The sequence below is a fragment of the Vulpes vulpes genome, chromosome 6 (assembly GCF_048418805.1).
Source record: "Vulpes vulpes isolate BD-2025 chromosome 6, VulVul3, whole genome shotgun sequence".
Taxonomy (NCBI): Eukaryota; Metazoa; Chordata; class Mammalia; order Carnivora; family Canidae; genus Vulpes; species Vulpes vulpes.
The window spans coordinates 31,299,093-31,322,954 of NC_132785.1; the positions used below are offsets into that span (position 1 = coordinate 31,299,093).

The 23,862-nt window shown below is 38.9% G+C and overlaps 1 protein-coding gene across 1 annotated transcript; it reads right to left on the bottom strand.

Moving 5' to 3' along the window:
* Nucleotides 1-341: 341 nt before the first annotated feature.
* On the bottom strand, nucleotides 342-23,862 carry EDNRB (endothelin receptor type B). The gene is made up of 8 exons (XM_025982337.2): nucleotides 23,455-23,862; nucleotides 22,106-22,641; nucleotides 7,279-7,391; nucleotides 6,939-7,143; nucleotides 5,188-5,337; nucleotides 4,651-4,784; nucleotides 3,997-4,105; nucleotides 342-2,896 (listed from the first exon to the last, which is right to left on the bottom strand). The coding sequence occupies exons 2-8, from the start codon at nucleotides 22,589-22,591 to the stop codon at nucleotides 2,762-2,764; spliced, it is 1,332 nt and encodes a 443-aa protein (XP_025838122.1). The 5' UTR covers nucleotides 22,592-22,641; nucleotides 23,455-23,862; the 3' UTR covers nucleotides 342-2,761.

Sequence of the window (23,862 nt, forward strand, 5' to 3'; positions counted from 1 at the left end):
GTTATTTGGTGCTCATTTCATTTTGCTTTGTATTAAGATTTTGTTATTATTTTGTCTCCTATCAAATAGGAAACTTGTATTTTATTAATTTTGTCCTACCTTGCACATAGCAAACACTCAAAAAAAGCTTGTGAGATGAAATGAGTAATCCCAAACTCTCATTTCAACTTTTCGCCTTTGACCTTTGGTACAATAATGATTAACCAGTGAAATGCAGAGATAGGTAGACAGGAGAGACCATTGGAAACTATCATCCAGATAATCAATCTTGCAAAATTGAATGTCTGTTTGTATATCTGGTTACTCACAACAATAAAACACAACAAGAACAATAAGGACAATGAAGCCTGAAGGCCAGAAACCTGGCATTTTAATGTAACAACTTTTACACTTCCTTGGTTATTATAATGCTTAACATAAATAATGTCTACCTATAACATTTGTATTACCTTTAAACATTTAATCAATTAGTACTTAATAAATCATTGTACAGTAAAAAATAAGTTGGTCTTTTTTTAAAACAATTTAAGATTTTATTGATTTTGTTTACATAATAAGGAATCAGCAACTACAGTAGTTACCACTTGAAGTGACTTCAGAAAAACAAAATATATAATTATTTTACATGCTTATATTACAATTTTATAAAGTTCACTACAGTATACCCAAGTTTTGCTATCAACTGTATCCCTTTGGCCGTATCAGTCCTAATTATGTCAGGAAATCATGTTTGTTTCTTAGTAACTTTTATCACTATGTTAAAATTTTGAAATCAAACATTTTCAGGAAAGCTATGGAATGCAATTTCATTATAAATAGTACACATATATACTCTTTGTGTGCAGTTTCAAAATTTGGCAAGATGATTATAGACCACAGTCTAATATGGAGAAGGACAGGGTCCTGGAACATATATGAAGAGGAAGAACCAAAACTTAGTACATGGTAATAAAAAAGAGCTAAAACTCAAGTAGGACAAAAAATATATTAACAAACTGTGAAGATATTAGTCTCCCAAAGTTTATTTAAAATCCAAAGCCTGAAATGTCTTTTGCGTTGACAAGTATCTATAAAAATGATTGGGAAGAAACTAATAAGACCATGAGTGATCTGTAAATAGAATCCATGTGGCATGTGAATCAATTATTGTCCTTTCTTTGTGGCCACACTGTTGGGTTTTGGTTTATTGTATTATCACATTAGATGCTGGCAGAGAATGACACTGCTAGCTCATTTCCAACATGTGGCCCAGGGTTACTTAAAGGAAAAAAAAAGTAGAAACTCTGTTATATTTTAAGACAGAGTTAAAGCTCTTGGGCCCAATTTATTCCTGAAGTCACTCTGAGAACATTGCACTGTGTTTTGCTGGAACAGAATCAGGACCTTTTGCATTGATGTGATGGGGCAATGACGAACGTCAGGCTAAGAATGGGACTGTGTCCCCACGGGTTTCCTCCCACCCCACCTCATTTCCTCTCTCTTCCGTTCTCTCTGGGACATATTTTCACACACATATCATCCCAAGTTAACTTAAGGCACTTTGCTGTGGGGATGAAAGAATTAGGCAAGAATGCACAAAGAGTTCTTACAGTCCCAAAAAGCAGTTTTGGCTGTACGTGGCAAAAAAGCACCACATTGAGAACTTTTTGTTTTTTTTTTTTTAATCAGTTATTTACAAAATAATACAAAAATTAGTAATAAGCTTTACAGGTAGCTGTTAAATTGATTAATCTGGGTGATTTTAAAAACTAGTACTGTAATTATCATATTATACCTATGCCAGAGACCATTTGAACCACTGCCTGTGGGAGAGGAGGCTGCTTTCTCCTGGGTCACATGGTCATGGCTCCAGGCACAGCGCATCCTGTCCCTGATGGCATTGCTGGCATCTCTCCATCCTAAAGGTATGAACGCTGGGGCCAGCCCTTTGTTTAATCAACTGCACATCGTATGTTGTAGCTAAGTATTTACAGAGAACAAAACTAAACAAATAGAGTTTGAACTACAATAGGGAAAGAAAAAGAATGTTTTAATAATCCTAAAAAAATTGTAGGTAACGCTTTCTTTGCTGAGTACATACATGAATGGGAGATTTCAAAGCGGTCTTTTGGGATAGCGTCTGCTCTCTCTTTCCCTTTGTGACATTTGATCTTATCTGAAGGAAGAAAGGTTGATGGTTTTCAAAAACCTCATTCTCTCTTTCTGATCCTACCTCCTGGTCCCTTAAATATGTTTGTAATGTCACAAAAATACACCAGCTAAACTGCTTTCACATTATACTCCAACCAATGGTGTGACACCATGAATAAGAAAGTTCTTTTGAAAGATTTAAAAGAAAATTAAATTGAGTAATTTAAACTTTATTTAAAAATTCCATTTTACAGTAACACAATTTTCCTTTATATCAGATTCACATTAATTTAAAAAATAAATCTCTTTAATAGGAATTCAGAGTGAGCTCAGCTTAAATGTAAGTGGTGCATGAATATACTGGAACTTTTCAAGAGCTACACTGAAGTGCTGATTATAAAAAATTAAGTGCTTTCATGATGAGGCTTTCTTAATTATCACTGCTTTTCTTCTCGTCCTGTAAACAGCTCACAGAATGTCATGTGTCACTGAGTATTAAGAAAATAATCACTCTTACATTTTTACATTGTTTTTTGTGAGCACACAGTTGTTTCGTTTTGGCAAATGCCTCATTCTTTTAATGACTTCTCTCCAGAATAAAGAAAATGGAATTAAGTGGATATTCTTTCTTTTAAGATGAGCTGTATTTATTACTGGAACGGAAGTTGTCATATCCGTGATCATTAGCTTTGAACTTTAAGCATGACTGCTTTTCCTCCAAGGACTGTTTTTCTTCAAATGACTGGCACCAGCAGCATAAGCATGACTGTACAAAGCAAAATAACTCGTTACACATTCACATCAGTTACACTGTGATGACTGTGCTACGCTCTAGGGTTCTGACTTTCTTGGCATGATCAGGAGTTCTCGGCCACTTTCTTTCCATGCTCTCTTATTTTTCCCTTTAACAATATATAATTACATAAGTTGTATATGATAATTTTTTAAACAAGCAAATATAGAGAAAAAATGTATATCATTAAAATTCATCTTGTCATTAAATTTAAAGAAAACCACTCAATTCTTGATATTTACTCTTGATTACTTGAGAAAATCTCATAATATTTGATAAATACATAAATCAAGACATTTTCCCTATGCAAATAGAAATATTATACACACACATACGCATGACTGTATATGTGCATGTTTATAGAAGTGTATGTACAATTTATTTTAATAGAACTGTACTATACGTACTATTCCATAGTCTGCTGTTTCTCACTTGACAGTGTCATAAACATCTTCCCACATCAATGATATTACATTGCCGGCTTTTGTCAGCCACATGTCATGCTCATGTGCCTTTTTGTTATTGTCACACAGTAAGCTTATACAATATAGAAATGTCTGTTTCCTTCATCCAATTTCTTTTTCTTGGATTTTTTAAAACCCAAAACTTTGTTCATACTGTTTGCTTTCTAAGAATCTATATGTATAAGAAAGTGAGAGGTGCATTGTTTTCTGTTCTATAAAATGAGGGAGTTGATCTTGATGACCATTCTCTTCTGCCCTGCAATCCATGAGTTTACGAGTGGACAAGGAATTTAAGACATTAGCTCTTATTTTATCATCTGATATTTGTCAAACATCAATGCATGTACTTTTTGTTAATTTTCTGAGCATTCCTATGAATACAACTGATTGGTTGAGGCAGTAGAGAGTAGTTGATGAGGATTTACAGGCAGAAATTAAGTATAGTAATTTATGAGCAGATATCATATTTAAAAAAATCATCCGTGGTGTAATGCAAGGGAAAACTATAAAACAATTTACGAAATCTCTTTAAATAGAAATATGAATAGTTTGGAAAGGTTATATTTGATGCTAGGCCAAAAAGAGCTTTTTATTTTGAAATACTCCTACCTTAAAGCAGTTTTTGAATCTTTTGCTCACCAAATACAGAGCTATAGGATTAATGCAGGAATTCAGGGAGGCCATATTGATGCCGATATAATCCAACACCAACAAAAAGCTGCAAAAAAACCACCCAAAATATGTCTGTGAACAATACATTGCTGTAAGTATGTATTCTTGCAAACTTTTGAGTTTTTGTGAAGAAAAAAATTACCCATATCCATAACTTTTGACTTTATCACTGGTCTTTGCTAATGATGACCTCTCTCTCTCTCTCTCCCTCTCTGTCTCTCTCTCTCTCTCTCTCTGTCATTATGCCCTTCTGCCCATGCCCAATTCTCTCTTTTACAATAAAATCTCATCTGGAAGTGCTGAGGCTGGCTGAGAAAAGACTTTGTGAGGTGCAAAGGAGAATTGGAGCTGATATTTCCAATTGTGGTACCCACTCAACATTTTGACAGCTCTGGCTCTCCATTCCCAGTGTTCTCATAAGGCGCCTTTATTCCTTTTTCTACAATAGGGGTGAAGATGAAAAATGAGAATCTTGACTCCTTGCTCCCTAAAGACTAGCAAAATGCTACTCTCTCTCTGCCTATGAAAGGGATCAATGAAAAAAACTTCTGAATGGCAGTTACCTACAAAACTCTGTTTTACCTTTCTTACCTCAAAAGTTCACATCTATTAGGATCATTCTGATCATAAAGAGTGAGCTTCAAAATCCTGCTGAGGTGAAGGGGAAGCCAGCACAGGGCAAAGACAAGGACCAGGCAAAAGACTGTTTTGGCCACTTCCCGTCTCTGAAATAAAACCATAGTCAGAAACTAAATAGATGGTTCAGATAATCACAACGTTCTCTCTTCCCAAATAGAACACTTAATATTGTTTACAAAAAGTCAGTGGTATTTGTAAAAATCCAGAACACCGAGCTTTAAATTGAATAGTTAATATGAATTAGAACTAAAATGACTACAAATTCATTTTTAAAGTAATGGCTTTTTCTAGACCCTTTTAGATTATGTAGAATAGAATATCTCTAGCTTGATGATATAAAAAAATATTCTTTGTCTATTCAAAAATACCAGAAGCAAGAAAAAGGAAATATGCTCTAGTGTATGATAATTTCAGTTTATCATCATAATAAATTTTTTATTCATAATCATCACTGTAATCATGAGTCAGCACATAGTTCTGTTCTCTTACCTGCTTTAAGTGGTCATTTAAAGCAATCTGCATGCCACTCTTCTTTCTCAACATTTCACAGGTCATCAGGGTATAAAAAAAGGCAGTGATGGCCAATGGCAAGCAGAAATAGAAACTAAATAGCCACCAATCTTTAGCTGTCTTGTAAAACTATGGAAAAGAGAGTATTATAAGATTAACATTCCCCTGTAGAAAAAAATCTATATACTAAATGCAAAAGTAAAAAAAAATACTCATCAAGGAATAATTATTTTCTAAAGTAGATCCATTTCACAAACACTATGTAGAATCTTTCAGGCCACATCTACTGAAGTAATTAAATACTTATACTAAAAGAAACAAACTTCCCCTCAAGAGCATTTCAATTCTCTAAGGCAGTATGTTGTAATTATGTACAAAAATTTAAGCAGTTGGGCAAAATTAAAAATATTGGGTTTCTCAAATATTTTTGCCTTTACATAAACAAATTATCTTTAAGGTAGTCTTCATTTGAAATACCACATCTGAATATGTAAAGACATCCTAGCATTTAAGGAAGCTTTCACTGTTTAACAAGTCTGTTTTCCAGAAAAAATTGATGTGGGAATGTCTATATAAATCATTTTGCTAAGAAATGTAAAAATCTAACTTATTGAGGGCCCCTGGGTGGCTCAGTTAGTTGTGTCTGCCTTTGGCTCGGGTCATGATCCTGGGGTCCTGGGATGGAGTTCTGCATTAGGCTCCCCGCTCAGCAGGGAGTCTGCTTTTCCCTCTGGCCCTCCCTGCTGCTCATTCTTTCTCCCACTCATACCCCCTCAAATAAATAAATAAATAAATAAATAAATAAATAAATAAATAAATAAAATCTTTAAAAAATCAAATTTATCGATTGGAAAATCAAAGCTGCTTGTGACTTATGTCTTTTCTCTTACTCTATTTCTGTTCTTTTTTGTTTTTTAAACTGTTGCTCCAGATATATCTGTATCGGGGCACAATTTATGTAATCTATGCAGTACCTTTTCCTTTTAACTAATAAGAAACAAGAAGTCAGCAACCTCATTCTCAATTTCACATTCACGTCCCTCTTTATTCTTTTCATTACCGTGATATATGCAATCCCTAAAGTTGTATATGGTCTTCTTATATGTAAAATAGAAAATAATCCTCGGCAACACCTGGACCAAGTGCATTAAATCCTCTTGACCCATTCTGTTGGGAAGAGTCTTTTATACTTAAATTAAGATCTGTCTCCAAATACCAGCATTGCCATGCCCCCACCCTCATTTCCTGATTCAATATTATTGAATAAATGGCCAAGATGGAAAATTCTTTGTAATGACAGCTTTCCCTTTAGAGAGAGGACAGGCTTGCCATTCAGAATCCATCCACATCAGGGCATCTTCTACTTGATCATTCACTGAACCATCCTACTCCCTCTGATGACTGCTGTGTTGTCTTATGCAGAATATGTAGTAGTTGTCAGTCCTTCTGGGGGAGTTGAGTTGGAAAGATATAAATTCAGATCGATTCTCTCATGTGAACTTGGTTTATCTGTATCCCTAGCACCAGGGAATTCTTGCAGAAGTAGTGACCTAGCTTCCTGCAGTGTGGGTCATTAGTCACTGCAAGCCCCACAGTCCTGGGGCTTACACTCTCGATTTATGTCAAGGACAGTCATAAATCAATAGCTTCCCAAGAAGAGAGGATCAGGGGGAAAGTAGCTAAATATTTATAAGGCAAGAACAGAAAGGAAATAAAAAGGTAAAATTCACCTGCATGAAGGCTGTTTTCTGGGTAGGATGAAGCAAGCAGATTCGCAGGTAACGTCCTTTGTAGTCAATGGTTATCATATCAAAACCCACGGCTTCAGGGACAGCCAGAACCACGGAAACCACCCAAATTAAAACAATTTCTACTGCTGTCCATTTTGGAACGCCAATTCCTTTAATTCGACTCCAAGAGGCAACGGCTCGATATCTGAAGAACAAAATAGAATTATCTGTCAAGCTGGCAGAGCCTGCTTTTACTGAATTACATGGTTTATTTTCTGTGTAACATAGCAATCACTAGTATAGTGTTCAGGATATACTTGGCTTAAATTTACGCTCTTACCTGTCGATACTTAGAGCGCATAGACTCAACACAGTGATTCCCACGGAGGCCTTCTGTATGAAAGGCACCAGCTTACACATCTCAACTCCAAAGGGCCAGTCCTCAGCAAGCAGCTGCATTGAGAAGACACGAGTGTGTTAGGGAGATATTCACACAGTGCCCTCTGAACTGCATTACTTAGTGGACGGTAATTAATATATGGAGTAAGATAAGCAATAATCATTTCTTATTCTTTTCCTCATGGACTACTCCTTTGAAAAGCACCAGTGTTCGATATATGGATCGGGAGAGTGGTTGGGAATAATGAAAGCGCAGCCAGTTCATGAGAATTTGTTATGCATACACAGCAGCTTAGGATCAGGATCTCCACCATGGGGCCATCTGAGGCTAGTTCTGTAAGTTCTCCTTAAAAAACTGAATGTGGGGACGCCTGGGTGGCTCAGTGGTTGAGAGTTGCCTTGCGCTCAGGGCGCGATCCCGGGGTCCCAGAATCGAGTCCAGCATCGGGCTCCCTACAGGGAGCCTGCTTCTCTCTCTGCCTGTGTCTCTGCCTCTCTTTCTGTGTGTCTCTCATGAATGAATAAACAAAATCTTAGGAAAAAAAAGAAAACTGAACCTGCTGCCCTGCAAACATGTCTTATATTGTTGTAGAGTTTCACATGCTCAGGTCATGGCCAAACCAAAACATAGACGATAAATGTTAAAAACAGATGATAAGCATTCCTCAGCTGGGGAGACTAGACTGCTTCTATAGGGAAAGGGTGTGCATTTGTATACTTATTCTTTACTGTAGTCAATTCATCTGCCCAGTAACTCAGTGGGAATACTCACTGCTCCTTGAACGCACCAGACACACTCCTGTCTCAGGGCTTTCCTCGAGATGTCTCCTTATCTTGGGAGGCTCTTTCCCCACATATCCACTTCACAAACTCCCCTACCTCTTTCAGGTTTTGCTCACAGCTAATCTTTTCAACATGACCTATTTTAACCACATTATTAGTGCAGTAGCCAGCCAGGTTCCCATCTCTCTTACCCTACTCTACTCATTTTCCTTTTAATCTATAGCACTTATCACCAGTTATTGCATGTACTACAAGGTTTACTTGTTTGTTCTGTTTGGTTTTTGCTTTCTGGAATCCCTAGAGACATGCAACTGCCCTATACAGTTCCTGCTATGTAGCAGATATTTAATATTCAAACCCCTAAAATATATGGGTACTGCCTCTACAATGAACAAAAAGGCAGAGTTCTTGCTATTATGCATTTATTTCTCTTCATCTGACTTCAGACTATGCAACCATCTATTGTTAAACTCAGTTATTTTCTTTCTTAGGACAACTGGGTGTGCCTTACACTGGTTAATGAATCACTTTAGGTAAACATCTGGATTGAGTGTTCACGAGGTTTTGAAAATAAAAATATCTCAAATTGATGTTTTTAAAGAATGTTTTAAAGAATAATCTTCCAAAAGTGAAAACTATTTTGAAACACAATTGAGTCTTTCCGTCCTTTCACTAGTGAGGGTTCTTTACGGAGTTTGTCAAACTGGGTGATTGTTTTATAATAGCACCAAAGGCTGAAATGTGTATCTAGTATGAATATGATTTGGTGCTCCAACATGAGACCCATTCCATTTCTAAGTTAGACATAAAAAGTTACATTTATATGTAGGACAGATATTGGCAAACTTACCATAGATATTCTTAATCTAGGGTCCTGGAAATCTACAGGGCCCCGCTGAGGGGTAAAGAAAATCAGGTATACGAATGTCATTGGTGCTGGTCAGATAATAGAGAGTGGCAGGGTGTAGTACAAATGCCATCTAAAAGGATAAGCTGCGAAAAACCTTGACATGATTTTTAACAAGAAATCCCAAATTTAAAAAAAAAAAAAACCTCTTGATTTTAGTTAAAAAATTTGGAATTTTTATATAAAACCTCATAATTATAAAAGGTGTCAATTCGTATTTTTTTAAAATACAGTCAATAATACTATAGTAACAAAAATATATCTGTGGGTCAGATTAGTCTCTGCTTGTGACTTCTGTATTTATCAGTTGACTCAAAATTCTCATTCATTCATCCAGTTAGCATTTATTGAGCATTCAATATGTGCCAGACACCATTCTGAGTACAGGGTGCATATCAACGAAAAAGGAAAACTTCCTGCTCTCATAAAGCTTACAGTCTAGGGAAGGAAATAGATTTAAAAAACATAAATATTTAATATGGTGTCACACAGGTATTGTCATCATACGAACGGAGTATGGGGGATTGGAATAATTTCTTGATAGGCTTCTTAATGAGGTCTTTCTGAAGAGGCAATATGTGAGTAAGGGACCTGACTATAATAAGAAAGTGAACTATGTAAAGAGCATTCTACGCAGAGGAAAGAGCAAGTACAAAGATCCTGGGGTAAAAATAAATAAATAAGCTTAGTGAGCTGAAAGGACACGAACAAACTATCAAGGCTATAATGGAGTGATCCAGGCCAAGTGTCTAGGAGATGAAGTTTTAGAGGGAGGAGCTGGAATAATTTTCTGAGGAAATTGCAACTTTTTAAACAGGGAAATGGCATGGTCTTATTTTTGTTTTTAAAAAGATCACTGTGGCTGCTCAATGGAGAATAGAGTGTGGGGTCAGGAAAGGAAGCTTTGATGAGAGATTGTGGTGAGTTTGATCCTGTGGTGACCCGGGGCCGAATAGAATGGGTGGTAGATGAAATACATTTTGAAAGTAGAGCCAGAAGGACTTGTTTTGGGTTGGATATAAGATATGTGGAGTCAGGCAACTCTTAAGAGGTTTGTCATGTGAATGGTGGAGGCATTTACTGAAATGGGGAAGACTCAGGATACCTCAGATCTGAACCAACTGTGAACTCTAGATACTTTAAAACAACTGTCAGTTGCCCTTGGAAACATAAGAATAAAAAGATTCCAACCAGTTCCAAGGACTCTACCAGACCAGCTTGTTCTGAATTATCCAGACAATATTCTTTCTAATAATTCTGATCGTCCTTAGATGGATTGAAAAAAAACAAAACAAAACAAAAAAACAAAGCAAAACTAACATGTCTCTGGCACTTATGATGGGTTAGGCATTACTCTAAGGACTTTACACATACAATACCCATGAAATCTCCAAAGAAATCCTATGAGATAGTATTACTGATGCCCATTTTATAGATAAGAGGCACTTAGGCACCTGAGGCACTTAAAAGTCTATTAATATGAGATGTTGGTTTTCAATACATCCACAATTCTTTCCTACTCCTCCTTTCAAAAAGTGAAGCCTCATTTCTCTTTTCTTGGATGTGGGTTGGCTTTAATAATTTGCTTTTAGTGAACAGAATATGGTGAAAGGGCTGAGGTGTGATGTCTGAGACTAGTTCACAAAAGGCATGTTCCTTTCTCCTTGCTGCCTGGTGGTCACTTATTCTCAGGGAGACCAGCTGCCATGTTGGGAGGGCACTCAAGCATCTCTGTGGATAAGCCACCACGGTGAGGAACTGACCCCTCTTGGAAATGACTGGCACCAATGTCCCAGGTGTATGAATGAGAGAATCCTCCAGCTTTAGGCAAATCTTCAGAAAATTGTAGCCCTTGGGAAATATCTTGACTGCATCCTGAAAGAGAGAGCATCTGAGCCAGAACTACCCACTCTGGTTCCTGAATTCTAGACCACAACAAAATATGAGATAATTAATGCTGATTGTTTCAAGCCACTAAGTTTCAAGGTTATTTGCTTTTCCTCCTTAGACAAGTAATATACTTGGTTGGCCTTGGTTTACTTGGTTTTTTACTCATATGGCTCCTTGTCCTTGTACCTTGGTTTATTGCTCACTTAAGGAACAGATCCACATTTGAACTCCCAGTCTGATTCTAGAGTCTATATAGTGTTTAGGAGAAACTGACCATAGAAAAAAAATGGTTTGGCATTAAACATTAGTATTTATAAACCCATAGCTATGTGTCAAACAGTGGTAAAATATCTTGATGTAGAATAAAATTTCTCCTAATCACCTAGCTATTTTATTAGAGTACTATGCAAAAAACAGGATATTTTCAAATATCTTACTATCTCAAACTATATCCCCAAATGCAAATATTAGTTTCGCACAGGTACATCCATTGGATGAATCAGGATGAACGAGTGTCCAGGTCACAGAAGGAAAAGAAGTCTGGCCAATGGAAATGGGTTCTGCACTAAACCAGGGCCTGTTTTGAGGTTACTATTGTTTTTGGCTCAGCCTAGAAATTGGATGACTGCTCTTCATACCATTGGGAGGCCTGCAGCCCAACCTCTGACCCAAGTTATCACAGGGGACAGGGAAACACAAACTGAAAATTGTAACCATTCTCTTCAAGTTCAACACAGAGATAGTCAAAAATCTAATCATAAGTGAGGGATTACAATTTCTAATCTATGCTTCCAAAGCAAAAGGAATTGCAAAGTAGGGAGTATTAACCTTCATCAGCTTTCAGCTTTTCAGGGTTTCAGTTCAGACCTTAAATTTGTTGGTCCTGAGAGGCCGCAAAAGATGAGGGACAAAGTACCAGCTGCCACTTCTATTATTTTGTAATGAAAAGGGTGACTTTGGTAACCCCTGCCTCTCTTCAATTACAAGGCTTTGTGGAGACGCTGAGAAGCCAGACACCCAGCCACAGAAAACAGGCCCACTACCCTTGCTCTTCTAGTCTTAACAACTTCCAGGAAGTCTCCCACAATTTAGTGCTAGGAGTTTATTTAAAATGCAAAGACATCAACTCTTTGTTTAACAGATAAACAAAAACCTTCGTAGTGGTGAGGGAAAACCGACTTATGTTTAAAAACAAAAATCAGGGATCCCTGGGTGGCGCATCGGTTTAGCGCCTGCCTTTGGCCCAGGGCGCAATCCTGGAGACCCAGGATCGAATCCCACATCGGGCTCCCGGTGCATGGAGCCTGCTTCTCCCTCTGCCTGTGTCTCTGCCTCTCTCTCTCTCTGTGACTATCATACATAAATAAATAAAAATTAAAAACAAAAACAAAACAAAACAAAAAAACAAAAATCACTCTCAACCAAGATGCCTTCTTTACATTTTGCTGAAAGAATGTTCTTAGAGATTTTATGATAACTAGCAATTAATTATTTCACTCTTTGTCGGCAAAAATCATGACATCCAACACCTAAGTTGAAGTCCAATAAGATAGCTTTCCTCTTTATAGTGGAAATTGATGCCCTTTATTGCAAGAGGAAGCAATTCTCACTTGAAGCCCAGCAATAACACATTCTTATTTATTCCTTATGTTTAGTTTTTTTTTTTCCTTTGGATTGTATCCCATTATTAGATAACCTAAGGGCAAGATCTGAATACCGAAGACAAATCAAGCATGCAATTAAACAAGTCTCTCTAACTGCAAAGTCATTGTTAGAGTTCTGTACTGTTTCTAGATGAGATGTCATATGAATTAAATTTTTAGATCTTGCTTAAAATTGTTTGAATATATATTACCTACCATTTATTAAATGTGAGCCAGTTAGAAAATAACCTCAGTAACTGTTACTGGTTTGCACATTGCGATGGCTCATCCAACGAAGAGCTTTTGTTATTGTTTTGTCCTACAGCAATGTGGTGTCCACTTGACAAATGAGAACCCATGCTAGTGCTGATCCCTTTCCCCTACTGTTCTTCCCTAGAACATTTCTTTTGTATGACTAAACACGAGTAAGTCAACTAGACTTACTTTCAACTAGATTGAAAAAAGATGTGATCATACGGATTATAAGGTTTCTACTCAGGGATGACCATGACATCATAACTTTACGTTGGAAATAGGTGTTTGAGAAAGAAAAAAGGCAATAGGATCCAAATACATTATTTTTATGTTACATAAAAAATGATTTTTATATTATAGTTTTTTCCTCAGTTTTTAAAAGGATAAATCATGTGAACAGGAAATAAATATTATTTCTTTGTAAGTATTATCGAGTCCTACAAAATCTCTCCAACTGGGGGATTTACATTTCTCATTTCTCTTTTTAATTAAAAATTACATTCTTGAGAAATTAAATGGAAAAAAATCCTGTTAGTACATACCACTGTTAATGCCCAAAGGAATCAAGCCCCATAAAGTTAGGAAATTAAAAATTTAACCGTCTTAAAAAAAAAATTAACCGTCTTGCATTAGCAAGTATTCAATTGCCTCATTAAGCACATGTGCTATTTTCTTTTGCTATTTTTTAAATTAAGAGTATATACTGAGCTTTAACTGTTTGTTTTAAAATATTCTACAACATTTATAATGTCCAGCATAGTGCCTGGCATGCAGTGATCACTCACTTAAAGCTTGCTGATTAACAGTGAATGAATGTGTGGAGGGATGAGAAGAATGAGTGTGATCGTAAGGGAGAAATCTTGTGATAAAATTTTTGTCATGAACTTTCAGTTCTCATATTTGAAACAAGTTCTTTAGAAAACTGAGATGGCTACGCACTTTTCGTGGTTTTTTTTTTTTTTTTTTTTTTTTTTTTTTTTTTTTTTTTTTTTTTTTTTGTATCATCTAGTCCATGCTCTTCCTTCCTCCTTCCAGATCAGGTCTTCCTGACACACGAAGCCAGGGCCCTGAAGGGTTGATGGTGATGGTTCATTCTTCTCTTTTTGGAGTTCTGCCTTCCAAGCAGGGTAGAAAAGGTGAAAAGCAATAATTCCTCTCTATCCTCTCCTACGCAAAGCTGCCAGGGAAATGACAGGCATAAAACAGAACCTACTGTTTCTCACTATCTCGTGGGATCCTATGAGGAGCTTTAGCTGTAAATTTGGTGGAGAAGGATGCCCTAAGAATGGAGATGGTGTAGGAGATGATCGTTTCGGAAGCAGAGTGAGAAACATATTAACAAAAATAACTGAGGTTACTTTGCCAGATTGCTGTGATGAACTGTGAACATTTCTTTCAAACAACTGGTATTATAGAGATGTTTTTGCAGTGAGAGTCAAAAGAGGTAAGAATGGAGCAGTTGGATTTCATTCTCTGTTTCCTGTAGCAGATAAGTTTTTCTGCATTTGAACTGGCATTTTAAAGACAGAGTACCCTCATTGAAGGATTCCTATTTCTTTTTTTAATCACATATAGGGACAGAATTTAAAATAAGCTGCTGATAACGTACATAGAAAATATTTTTTTGACACACATTGTACCCGTGCCCTTAGGGACAAATATCAATTATAAGTTCCATCCTGCATCCATCAAAATGCATTTAATTACTAATAGGTCATGTGGTTTAGAAATATGTGGGTCAGAATTCCCCAGGGGTGACACTTAACCAGACTACAATGTGAACGCTGCCCCGTGTAAGACAGAAGCTCTGTCTCTAGCAATCTGTTGCATGTGCACCCGCAAAACAGAGGGTTTTCCATGTTCTGGAAACACTGCTATGACTTGCTGAAATAGAATAATGACTACATGAAGATGGATTAAGTTTCTTGAAACAAAATCTCCAAATGAAGCAAGAAAAAAAAATAAATGTCTTGGGAGAAAGTTAAGTTCACCTTAAATATATTTTCTTATTAGTGTTACAATGAAATCTATTTCCAAGTCTGAAACAGGTCAATATATAGATGCTACTCACCTATTATCTGAACATGAAAACTACACACAGTTTGTGCTTAAAAACTCACTGACACATTACATGTTCTGAAGAATTCAACAAAGAGCATTAAGAAATACTCTTTCCAAACATAGCATATTAGTAGATTTACTTCTCTGAACTGTATCTTCTAAGATCACTGTGACACCTGAAGAAACAAGAATTACAACTTGGTCTCATGGCTCCAAAAGAGACTTACAAACTTTGTGAAGTCCACAAACCTTAGTAAATCATTTCACGCCTTATATAAATCTAATTCTATCCAGACACTATCTTAGGGGACACTGGTAAGCTACAATGAGAAGACATTTGATTACTATGGAATCTAAAATAATTTGAAAATAGTGAGGGGGAAGAAGATTTACGTACAATGTAAACATCCAGAGAATAGTTTTCACCCCTTCTGGAAACTACAATGGAACTAATGAGGAAAGAAGTAGAGAAAGGATGGATGCAAGGCAGGAGGCAGGAGTGTGGCTGTGAGTCTTCGGGACAGAGAACCGCTGAGAAATGTGTCAGTCCACTTTGTTAATAAATTTCTGATTCAAGCATGAGCCTTTTTCTCTCTCTTCTACCACCACACTTTGGCTGTGTTCTTGTCCATTTACATTTTCACCAGAGGGTCCGTAGGGAAAGAGAAATAATCAATCTCTAAAATAAATGACTGGGAAGAACAGAAGTCTAAAATGAGAGAAGTTGTTGGCTAAGTTATACTCAATACACCACACTCGGCTATTTCCCAAGCATAACCAACCTTGTCTTAACTCTGCAAAGTCTTGAAAGAGAATGTTTCACATCATAAATTACATTTTGAATCTTATTTCATCTCAGGCTTTATCTGTCAACACCTTATAAAGCACTTAATCATTTATTAGCATTTGGCATGTTTCTCTAAAAATAATCAACTATAGCATATTAGCCACACAGAGATAACCTTATATGGTTTTTCTTTGAGAAATAAAGAACACGTCTTCTCGGCCTTGCAACAGGGTTTTGGCTCTGTCATCCTCTTGTGTAGCTATGCAAATGTCTTCAATCTTGACCGACTCATTTAAAGTGAGCAAAGAAAAGATATAAAGCCTTTGATAGAGAAGCCTTCCCATATTGAAAGAAACATTGCCTTGATATTTTAAGAGGCTTGGATTTATGGAGTGACCAAGTGGCAGATCAAAGGCAAATATAAGAAGAGAGTTAACTTAAGGAACTTTCATTGCCCAAGGCCAAGAGTTTGACAGCCATTTTGTCACAGGAATCCATGTGTGGAACAATGAATTGGGAATATGAATCTTGAGTTTCTGGGTTATGTGAATTATGCTACTGACCTATTATTTAAGTATGACTAATGAATGTCCTCATATAAGAAGAGAAGCAAACTTCCTCCTTTTTTCATCTGAACAGTTATAAAAACTATAATTAGAAAAGTCCACTGTCCTTACATTTTATGTATAAAATCTTTTGTCAAAAAGTATCTGTTTGTTAGGGACTATTGCAGGCACTATGTTAGGTGGGATGTTGGGTTATTAGTTTTATCTGCTAGCTGATTCTAGGTCATTCAGAGCTAATAGTCTAACTCTTTATTAATATTTTTAAAAGTGAATAAAAATGTGTTTAATGTGTTTAATTGGGGCCCCTTAAAATTTTTCTGCTTTAAGTAAATGAATCTTAAAGTACCTAGGTTCTGTTTTGGTTTCAAATAACTTGTGTTACTAGAACATCTTTAAATATTACTAAAATTTCAGTAAAATATCTCAGTTACTTTACTGGAGATGGGAAGAGTGTTTTTATCTTGGAAGAAATTAGACTCCCCATCCAAAAATACTTTTACTTCTTGTATTGCTCTATGTGCATAAATGTCCATTTACAGGCCAGAAAATTGTCATTCCAAAAGTTAAATTTGACCATGTTTTATTGACTTTGACATCTAACTATGAAACTAGTCAATTACACACAAACTTGTTAACTACTAGAGGTGGTCTAAGACTAGAAGTGAGAAAAGTAAATTTGTTCAGGAATACAGTGTGTCACAAGCAGAAAAAGTATCTGATACCTGACAAGGTGACTTCACTCAAAACTTATTTGTGGATTCAGTGAAGCAATTCCACATTTTTATGTGCCAGCATTTAAATGTTAGGTGTACCCTACTTTACCTAGTTAAACATTAAAGATCAGCAATTTTGCCTCTTAGCGCTAGGAAGACAGGCTCTTTGCCTCTAACAGTAGCCTACAGAATCTTAATAGCAAAGTCATCCAGTGACACTCCACCACCACTGGACATCTGATTATACGTGGATCCTTATCAAACTAATGTTCCTATGGTTCATAAGCAGGTTTATTTGCAAATGCAATTTGCTTACACATGAAGGAAGTTATGTTTGAGAATTAACTGTATTAACTCAGTTATCCATGCAAATATAGCACAGGGTGAAATTGTTAAATGAAATCTAGAGATAATTTAAGAACTTATTATTTGCCTAAGAATTTTTAATTGCTCGAGAAGTTAAAAGAAGTTAAGTATATTTTAATTTCAAATTGCAAAAAGCTTTGTTATATATTACTGCTAAACCAAACCAAGCCAAACCAGCTAACCAACCAGCCAACCAATAACAACATAAAATCTTCACAGCATCCAGAAGTACACTCAACTTTTTTGCTTTTCACACAGCTTTGACAATTTTGATATCAGTGCTATTAGTCAGTCATATGTAGTAGTCAGATAGGTTCTCATAGGCAATAGACATGTAGGTAGTTACCCCATTCATTGCAATCTATACAGGTAGGGCACGATTAGCTCATGAATAAGAAGAGATTCATTCTCACATCAGATACATATAAATAATGGCTTTTGGTTCAGGTATGTATATAGATCATGTGAATGAATATTGGCATGGTGAGCCATATGTATATTAGACAGACATTAACACAAGTGTATCTGTATGGGGATATTACATAAAATAGTGATTTAAACTAAGAGTACAATAATAACTTTGGGACACAATATAGAGATATCTATCAAAATCACAAATGCATATATCCTTTGATTAAGTAGTTCTAGTTTAGAAATTTACCCTTCAGATATAGTCACACATATGTGCAAAGCCATTGGTATGAATATATTCTTTGTAGCCATGTTTATAATGGCAAAAACTGAAAAAAAAAAAAACAAATTTTCATTCTTCTTTACACACACACACACAAACACACACACATTCTAATAACATTTATTCTTTGCTTACTATGTGCTAGGCATTGTGTCAAATACTATTCACCTGTCCATTTATATATGTATATATGTTCACATATATGTGTTCACACACATATATAAATATACATATATACTTTAAGATATCCTCTTTGGATGACTGCATTTTTCATTTTCATCTGGATGGCCTTATGAGACGTAGCATGTTAGAGCCCTAGCATGTACTGCTGAGAAGGGTAAGCCAGACTCTTCTTTTCAGCATATTCAGGTGAATATGTGAAGCACTTCAACAGCTTTCCATTGCTGGGTGTCCTACAATACCTCTCTGGCCTTTGTCATAGGATTTCCTCTCTGACACAAGAGACCTGGTGAGAGGATTGACTTTAGCTGGAACTTTCCAGAAACCCAGTTCCTTGAGGGAATTAAGGTAGAACAGATCTATATGCTGAGGTTTGTCGGCATCTCACAGTAGCATCTCCCTATGAAGTTCTGTCCTGTTCTAAGGTAGTATCAAGGACTGTGACATTTTGAGCTTTTCCAACTTTTTTGAACACTGGGTTTACTGAACTCCAGATTAATGTAATAGACTCACGTTGATGTTTCTGGTCCCTTGGGTATGCCAACAGATGGGCTGGGGTGGGTTCTATGAACCCCCCAGAAATTGTGGATGTTTTATGTTGTGTGTGTGTATAAATAAGAATGAAAATTTGTTTTATTTATAGACATAGAAAATTAATGTGCCATATTAACTATAATATATATATATAAATTTTATTTAATAAATATAACTAACTGGATTTTAAAAGAGAATTGTAATACCCCGCAAAAACAAAATCAGAAATCCCTAGTTTAGAGATTCAAGTCTCCCACTTTAGGATAAATTGAAATGGTACTCATAGGGCAGCCCGGGTGGCTCAGCAGTTTAGTGCCACCTTCAGCCCAGGGCCTGATCCTGGAGACCCACGATCGAGCCCCGCATCAGGGTCCCTTCATGGAGCCTGCTTCTCTCTCTGCCTGTGTCTCTGCCTCTCTCTCTCTCTCTCTCTCTCTCATAAATAAATAAATAAAATCTTTAAAAAATGGCACTCATAATTCACTTAAATTACTTCGCATTAAGTATAATATCTGACTATGCTGAAATTCTAAATGCATTTTTAAAGACTTACTTGTATGTTATCACAATTATTTAGGGGAATAAATAACTAGTCTGAGTGGGCTGTTTTGGTAAATAAAGCCTCTAGAATAACAAACAGTGATATTATCCATATTATATACTGTAGAACATCTGAAGGGGATTTCTGGAGATAGAAAACTTCAGATGACTCAAATTAGGACTGAAAACATTTGCCAAGTATATCCTATCGTGTGTTAGTTTATCATGTAGTTCTGACAGTGCACTCAATGTTCTAACAGTGCTCCATGTGACAGAAAAGCGTGCTAGGTGTGAGCTCACTCAGTGCAGAGGGGCAGAGGGTACTGCAGGTTCTAGGGCCAGGTGGATGCATTCGAGCCCTAATTTCATTGCTGTTCGGTGGTGTGACATTGGGCAAGTTACTTCTTCACCTCTCCAACATGTAGCTTTCTCATAACACAAGGATGACAACAATATCTCCTCCATAGGGTTTCTTGCAGTGATTTAGTGAAATAAACCAAGGACCTGTGTATAATGGATGGCATCCATTATTATTATATTATCCTGCAAGTGACACATACTTATGCACGCTATGAAAATAAACCAAAAGCCCCCATGTAGGATTCCATGTTGGCAAACCTGGCAATGGGACCTTACTTTTTGAGATGGATTTGTTTATAACCCACATAGAGGACTAGATGGCCTGATTTGTAATGACTCATTAGTCTGTTTACTTTAGAGGTAAAAATACAGCTTTAATAGACTGAATGGCTTCAGGCAAAGTGATGTAATTTCCTAGGGATATCATAAAGAAAATTGAAATGAAAGTAAAAGCTGTGTGCCCCCTGGGGAGCCAGATTTTCTCTGGTTGATCAAGTGTAATCATCTGGCCAGAGAAAGTAAGGTGGTCCTGGAAGAGGTTTCATCTGGCCTAGAGGCAACCTATCTGAAGGGTAATGCCCTCAACCCCACCTTCCATCCACTTCAGCTGCTGGCTGACTTAGGAAGGTCCCTTGTTGAGATGGACATGCTGGGTTTTTTAAGACCTCCCCAAAGAGACCTTTCACAAAATTCTCTGCAAGTCTAGCAAACCTAGATTGTAATCTCCCTTTTCAGAAGTCTCTGATTTCATTTATTTAAAAATTTCTCAACACCTTATACTCTAAGTTTCTGGAGTTAGTTTTGGTGAATTGAAACCCTTTGCCAAATTGGAATGGTGTGACTTGGTCTGTGGGACTCTTAAAGAAGTTAGTGCCTCACTTCTGGCTCCAAAAGAAGTGTGACTGCATTTTTAAAGTACCTATTGCAGACTGTGGCTCTCCCAGGAAACACTCAGACTTCATAAGAACCAGTTGCCCTGCAGAATTTCAGGATTTCTTCTATTTATTCCCCATTTGTGGGAGTGTTTCCTTCTAGAGCCTTAATCTGAATCCTATTTCAAACTTCGGAAATTGTGAAAATTCCCTTAAAGAATGGCTATTTGGATTAAGATTTAAGGGTATGTGTTACGGTGACTCCTTCTGCCACAAAGATCAAAACATCCCCTACAATGTTTTTCTAGCCCTCCATGACATGTTTTCCCTTTGTACTGGGCCCTGGACTAGTTTTAGGCAAATTTTCAAAGCCCATTCCCATTCCTTTCCACTTTGGTTCTGTTCTTCTGTGTGACTTTCTATTGCTGATCATGATGGGTAAGCAGAGCTTTACATAATTTCCACGGGCCTCTAAAAATCTCTGGCTCTTTCACTTAGGCTATTTTTCTTAGCAACATAAAACCCCATTAAGCGGACACTAGCCACCTTATTGTAAGGTTGAGGAAACTGAGGCCCAGAGATGTTGGGATGTGTCTAGAGTTCCAAGCAACCTGGAGTCAAATAGCGTGGGGGTCTATGTCCTGCCCTCACTCTCCATGCCTGTTTCCTCCGATGCCATGATAATCAAAATAATGTTAGCTACCAAAATCCTTAGAGACTTCGAATCCAGAGCTCTTTGATTTGCTTACAAGGTAATCCATGGGGGTACAACTTGCAACCTGCACCTGACAGATTTGGGCCTGATTCCCACTTCCATCTCTTACTAACTGTGAGACCTGAACATCTTATCAATCTTCTGTAAAACGGAGAAATATCTACTTGCGGATTGTCAAAAGCAGTAAAGGGAAGTAATGCATCCATTTCAGAGGTTGGCCAACTGTAAACATGCAATAAAGAGCAGGTACATTAGAGTCATTCATAGCAGATGAATTGTGTTGGGGTACTCACTAGTCTGTATCTATTTCTTATAGCCCATTTGTTTCCTAAAAACCCATTCCAGCCCCTCTACTTTCAGGACTCTCCACAAAAATGCTCCCTAAGGTTAATGTGCATGTGAATCACCTGGGTATCTTAAGATGCAGATTCTGCTTCTCTAAGCTCAGGCTGCACTTGCAGTTCTAACAGGCTCTCTGATGATACCAATCCTGCCAATTCACGGACCACATTTTTGCAGAGAGAATGGACCCAGTGAGCTGGGGACTAGTATCTTAGGGACTAGATACTTCAGGACCAGTGGTTCTCAAGCTTTGCCATCCCATGATGGGCTTGTTAAAATATAAGCTACTGCACTCCATCCTAGAGTTCCTGAATCAGTAGGTCAGAGGTGGGGCCATAAAATATCATTTCTAACAAGTTCCCCAGCGATGCTGATCCTGCTGGTCTGGGAACTACACTTGTTCCAGGCTTAGCCTAAGGTTACTGAAGACCAGTAGGGAATTTATGTCCAATGTTCACTGATTTTAGGAGGCGATGGATCTTCTTGAGTAAGCGTCCCCAAAGGCTCTCCCATCTCCCTCCTCCTAACTAGGCACCCTCCCGTCAATAGGAGCCCTTTACCTTGTAGACAGTGATGGGGATGTCAATGATGATGTGCAGCAGGTCTCCCAGAGCCAGGCTGGCTATCAAGATATTAGGGCCGTTTCGCATGCACTTGTTCTTGTAAATGATTCTCAGCAGTGTGGAGTTTCCGATGATGCCCAGCACGAACACTAGGCAGGACACCACGGTGTTGATATACTTGAAAGTCTCCTTGATCTCGATGGATTTTTCGCAGGGGGGAGGGGTGAGGGTGCGTGGCGGGCCTCCTGCTGTTCTCCCTCCCTTAGGCATCTGCGGAGGTGCAGAAGACCACGGCACGCTGGCGTTGGGACCCTTGGGCCAGGAAGCCTCAGTGGGAGGCGTCGTGATCTCTCCGGGCCCCCAAAGTGGCACAGTGGCCCTGGCCGGCGGGAATCCTCTCTCTTCTCCCTGGACCCCCGCCCCACTGCAGGCGAGGATCAGCGCCACCAGCGCGCGTCGGCACCAGCTCTGCAGAGGCTTCATGCTGCTGCCTGCTCCGGTGGCCGTCGGGTGGCCGCTCTGCGGCTTGGAGTCTGGAGACCAGCAAGGGAAGAGAAGACAGGAGGCTCGGGTCAGCTCCCCCAGCCACGCCCCTGCAAGCCGCTCGCGCAGAGCGCAGCCGCGCCGCTGCTACCCGCGGACGAATGGACCTCAGTCTGCGCGCCGGGGCTGGGCTGGCGCGCGTGACCCTGCTGTGCCCGTCCACGGCCCTTCCCGATCCGGCTTTCCCTGGGCTTTTTCTCCCTTGCGTCCCCCCGGGGGATTAGTGACTCGCAGTGGGGCGGGGCATCCTGGAAGGGAGAGTAGGATGGGTGTCCAGGGCAGAGCTCCGAGTTCCGTGGGGTCGGTGCGCCGCCGGGGAGCCCGCACGTTCTGGCTCAGGACGCGTGGGAACTGGGGAATCAAGGCACCTAGAGGCCGAGGGCAGGGGCCAGGCCCTCCATTCTGCTCCCGCAGGGAGGGCGGATTCCCGGTGTCTGGCCGCGGCTCCTCCCGGCGAGTGAAAGCCGCCCCTCCCTCCCCAGCCGCGCGCCCTTGGATGGCCCGGGCGCCGCCGGAGCGCGCGGGCTGACTCGGACTCGACTTCCCCACTCGTCCGACCTGGGGGGAGCGTCAGCATTGACTCGGAAGCGTCTGTCCCCTCTAAGTGGCTTCCAGCTCCCCTGCGCTCTCTTTCTTTACTCCAACCTCATTTTAGTTCATTGGATTCTCTACGTCTTTTTTTTTTTTTTTTTCTTGTTTTAACTAGACTTAAAAAATATATCCCCAAACTGCTAACCCAAGCTGAGGCTCCAGGACGGGGTTCAATCACTGATTTTAACTCAACACCAAGCCGGAGTGTTTACCTCGCGAGTGGGAAGCACCAGGCGCAAAGCGATGAGCTGGGACCTGCCTCCTTCCCCGGGAAGCTCAGCGCTCGGCTCGCCTCCAGCCCCGGCTCCCGGGGCGAGCACGCCTCCTTTCAGCGGCTGGCGGGTCTGGCTCTGACGAAACGCCCAGGGAATGCCAGGCCGAGTGGCCTCCGCAGCCTGCTCGGTCGGGGTCTCTGCTGTTCCTAGACAAATACTTTTATTCATTCGTCCCTTCCCCATCAATCAGCGTCAGACTCCTCCCGCGCCTTGGGACTGCTCTGCAACCTTTCTCCTTGGGCTCATGCCTGGACAGCATCACCGGTCGCTGCCCGCTGGAGAGGACAGTCCCCGGCCGGGGACGCGTCCCCCGAGCCTGCTGGGTGCCGGAGTTCTGAGTTCTTC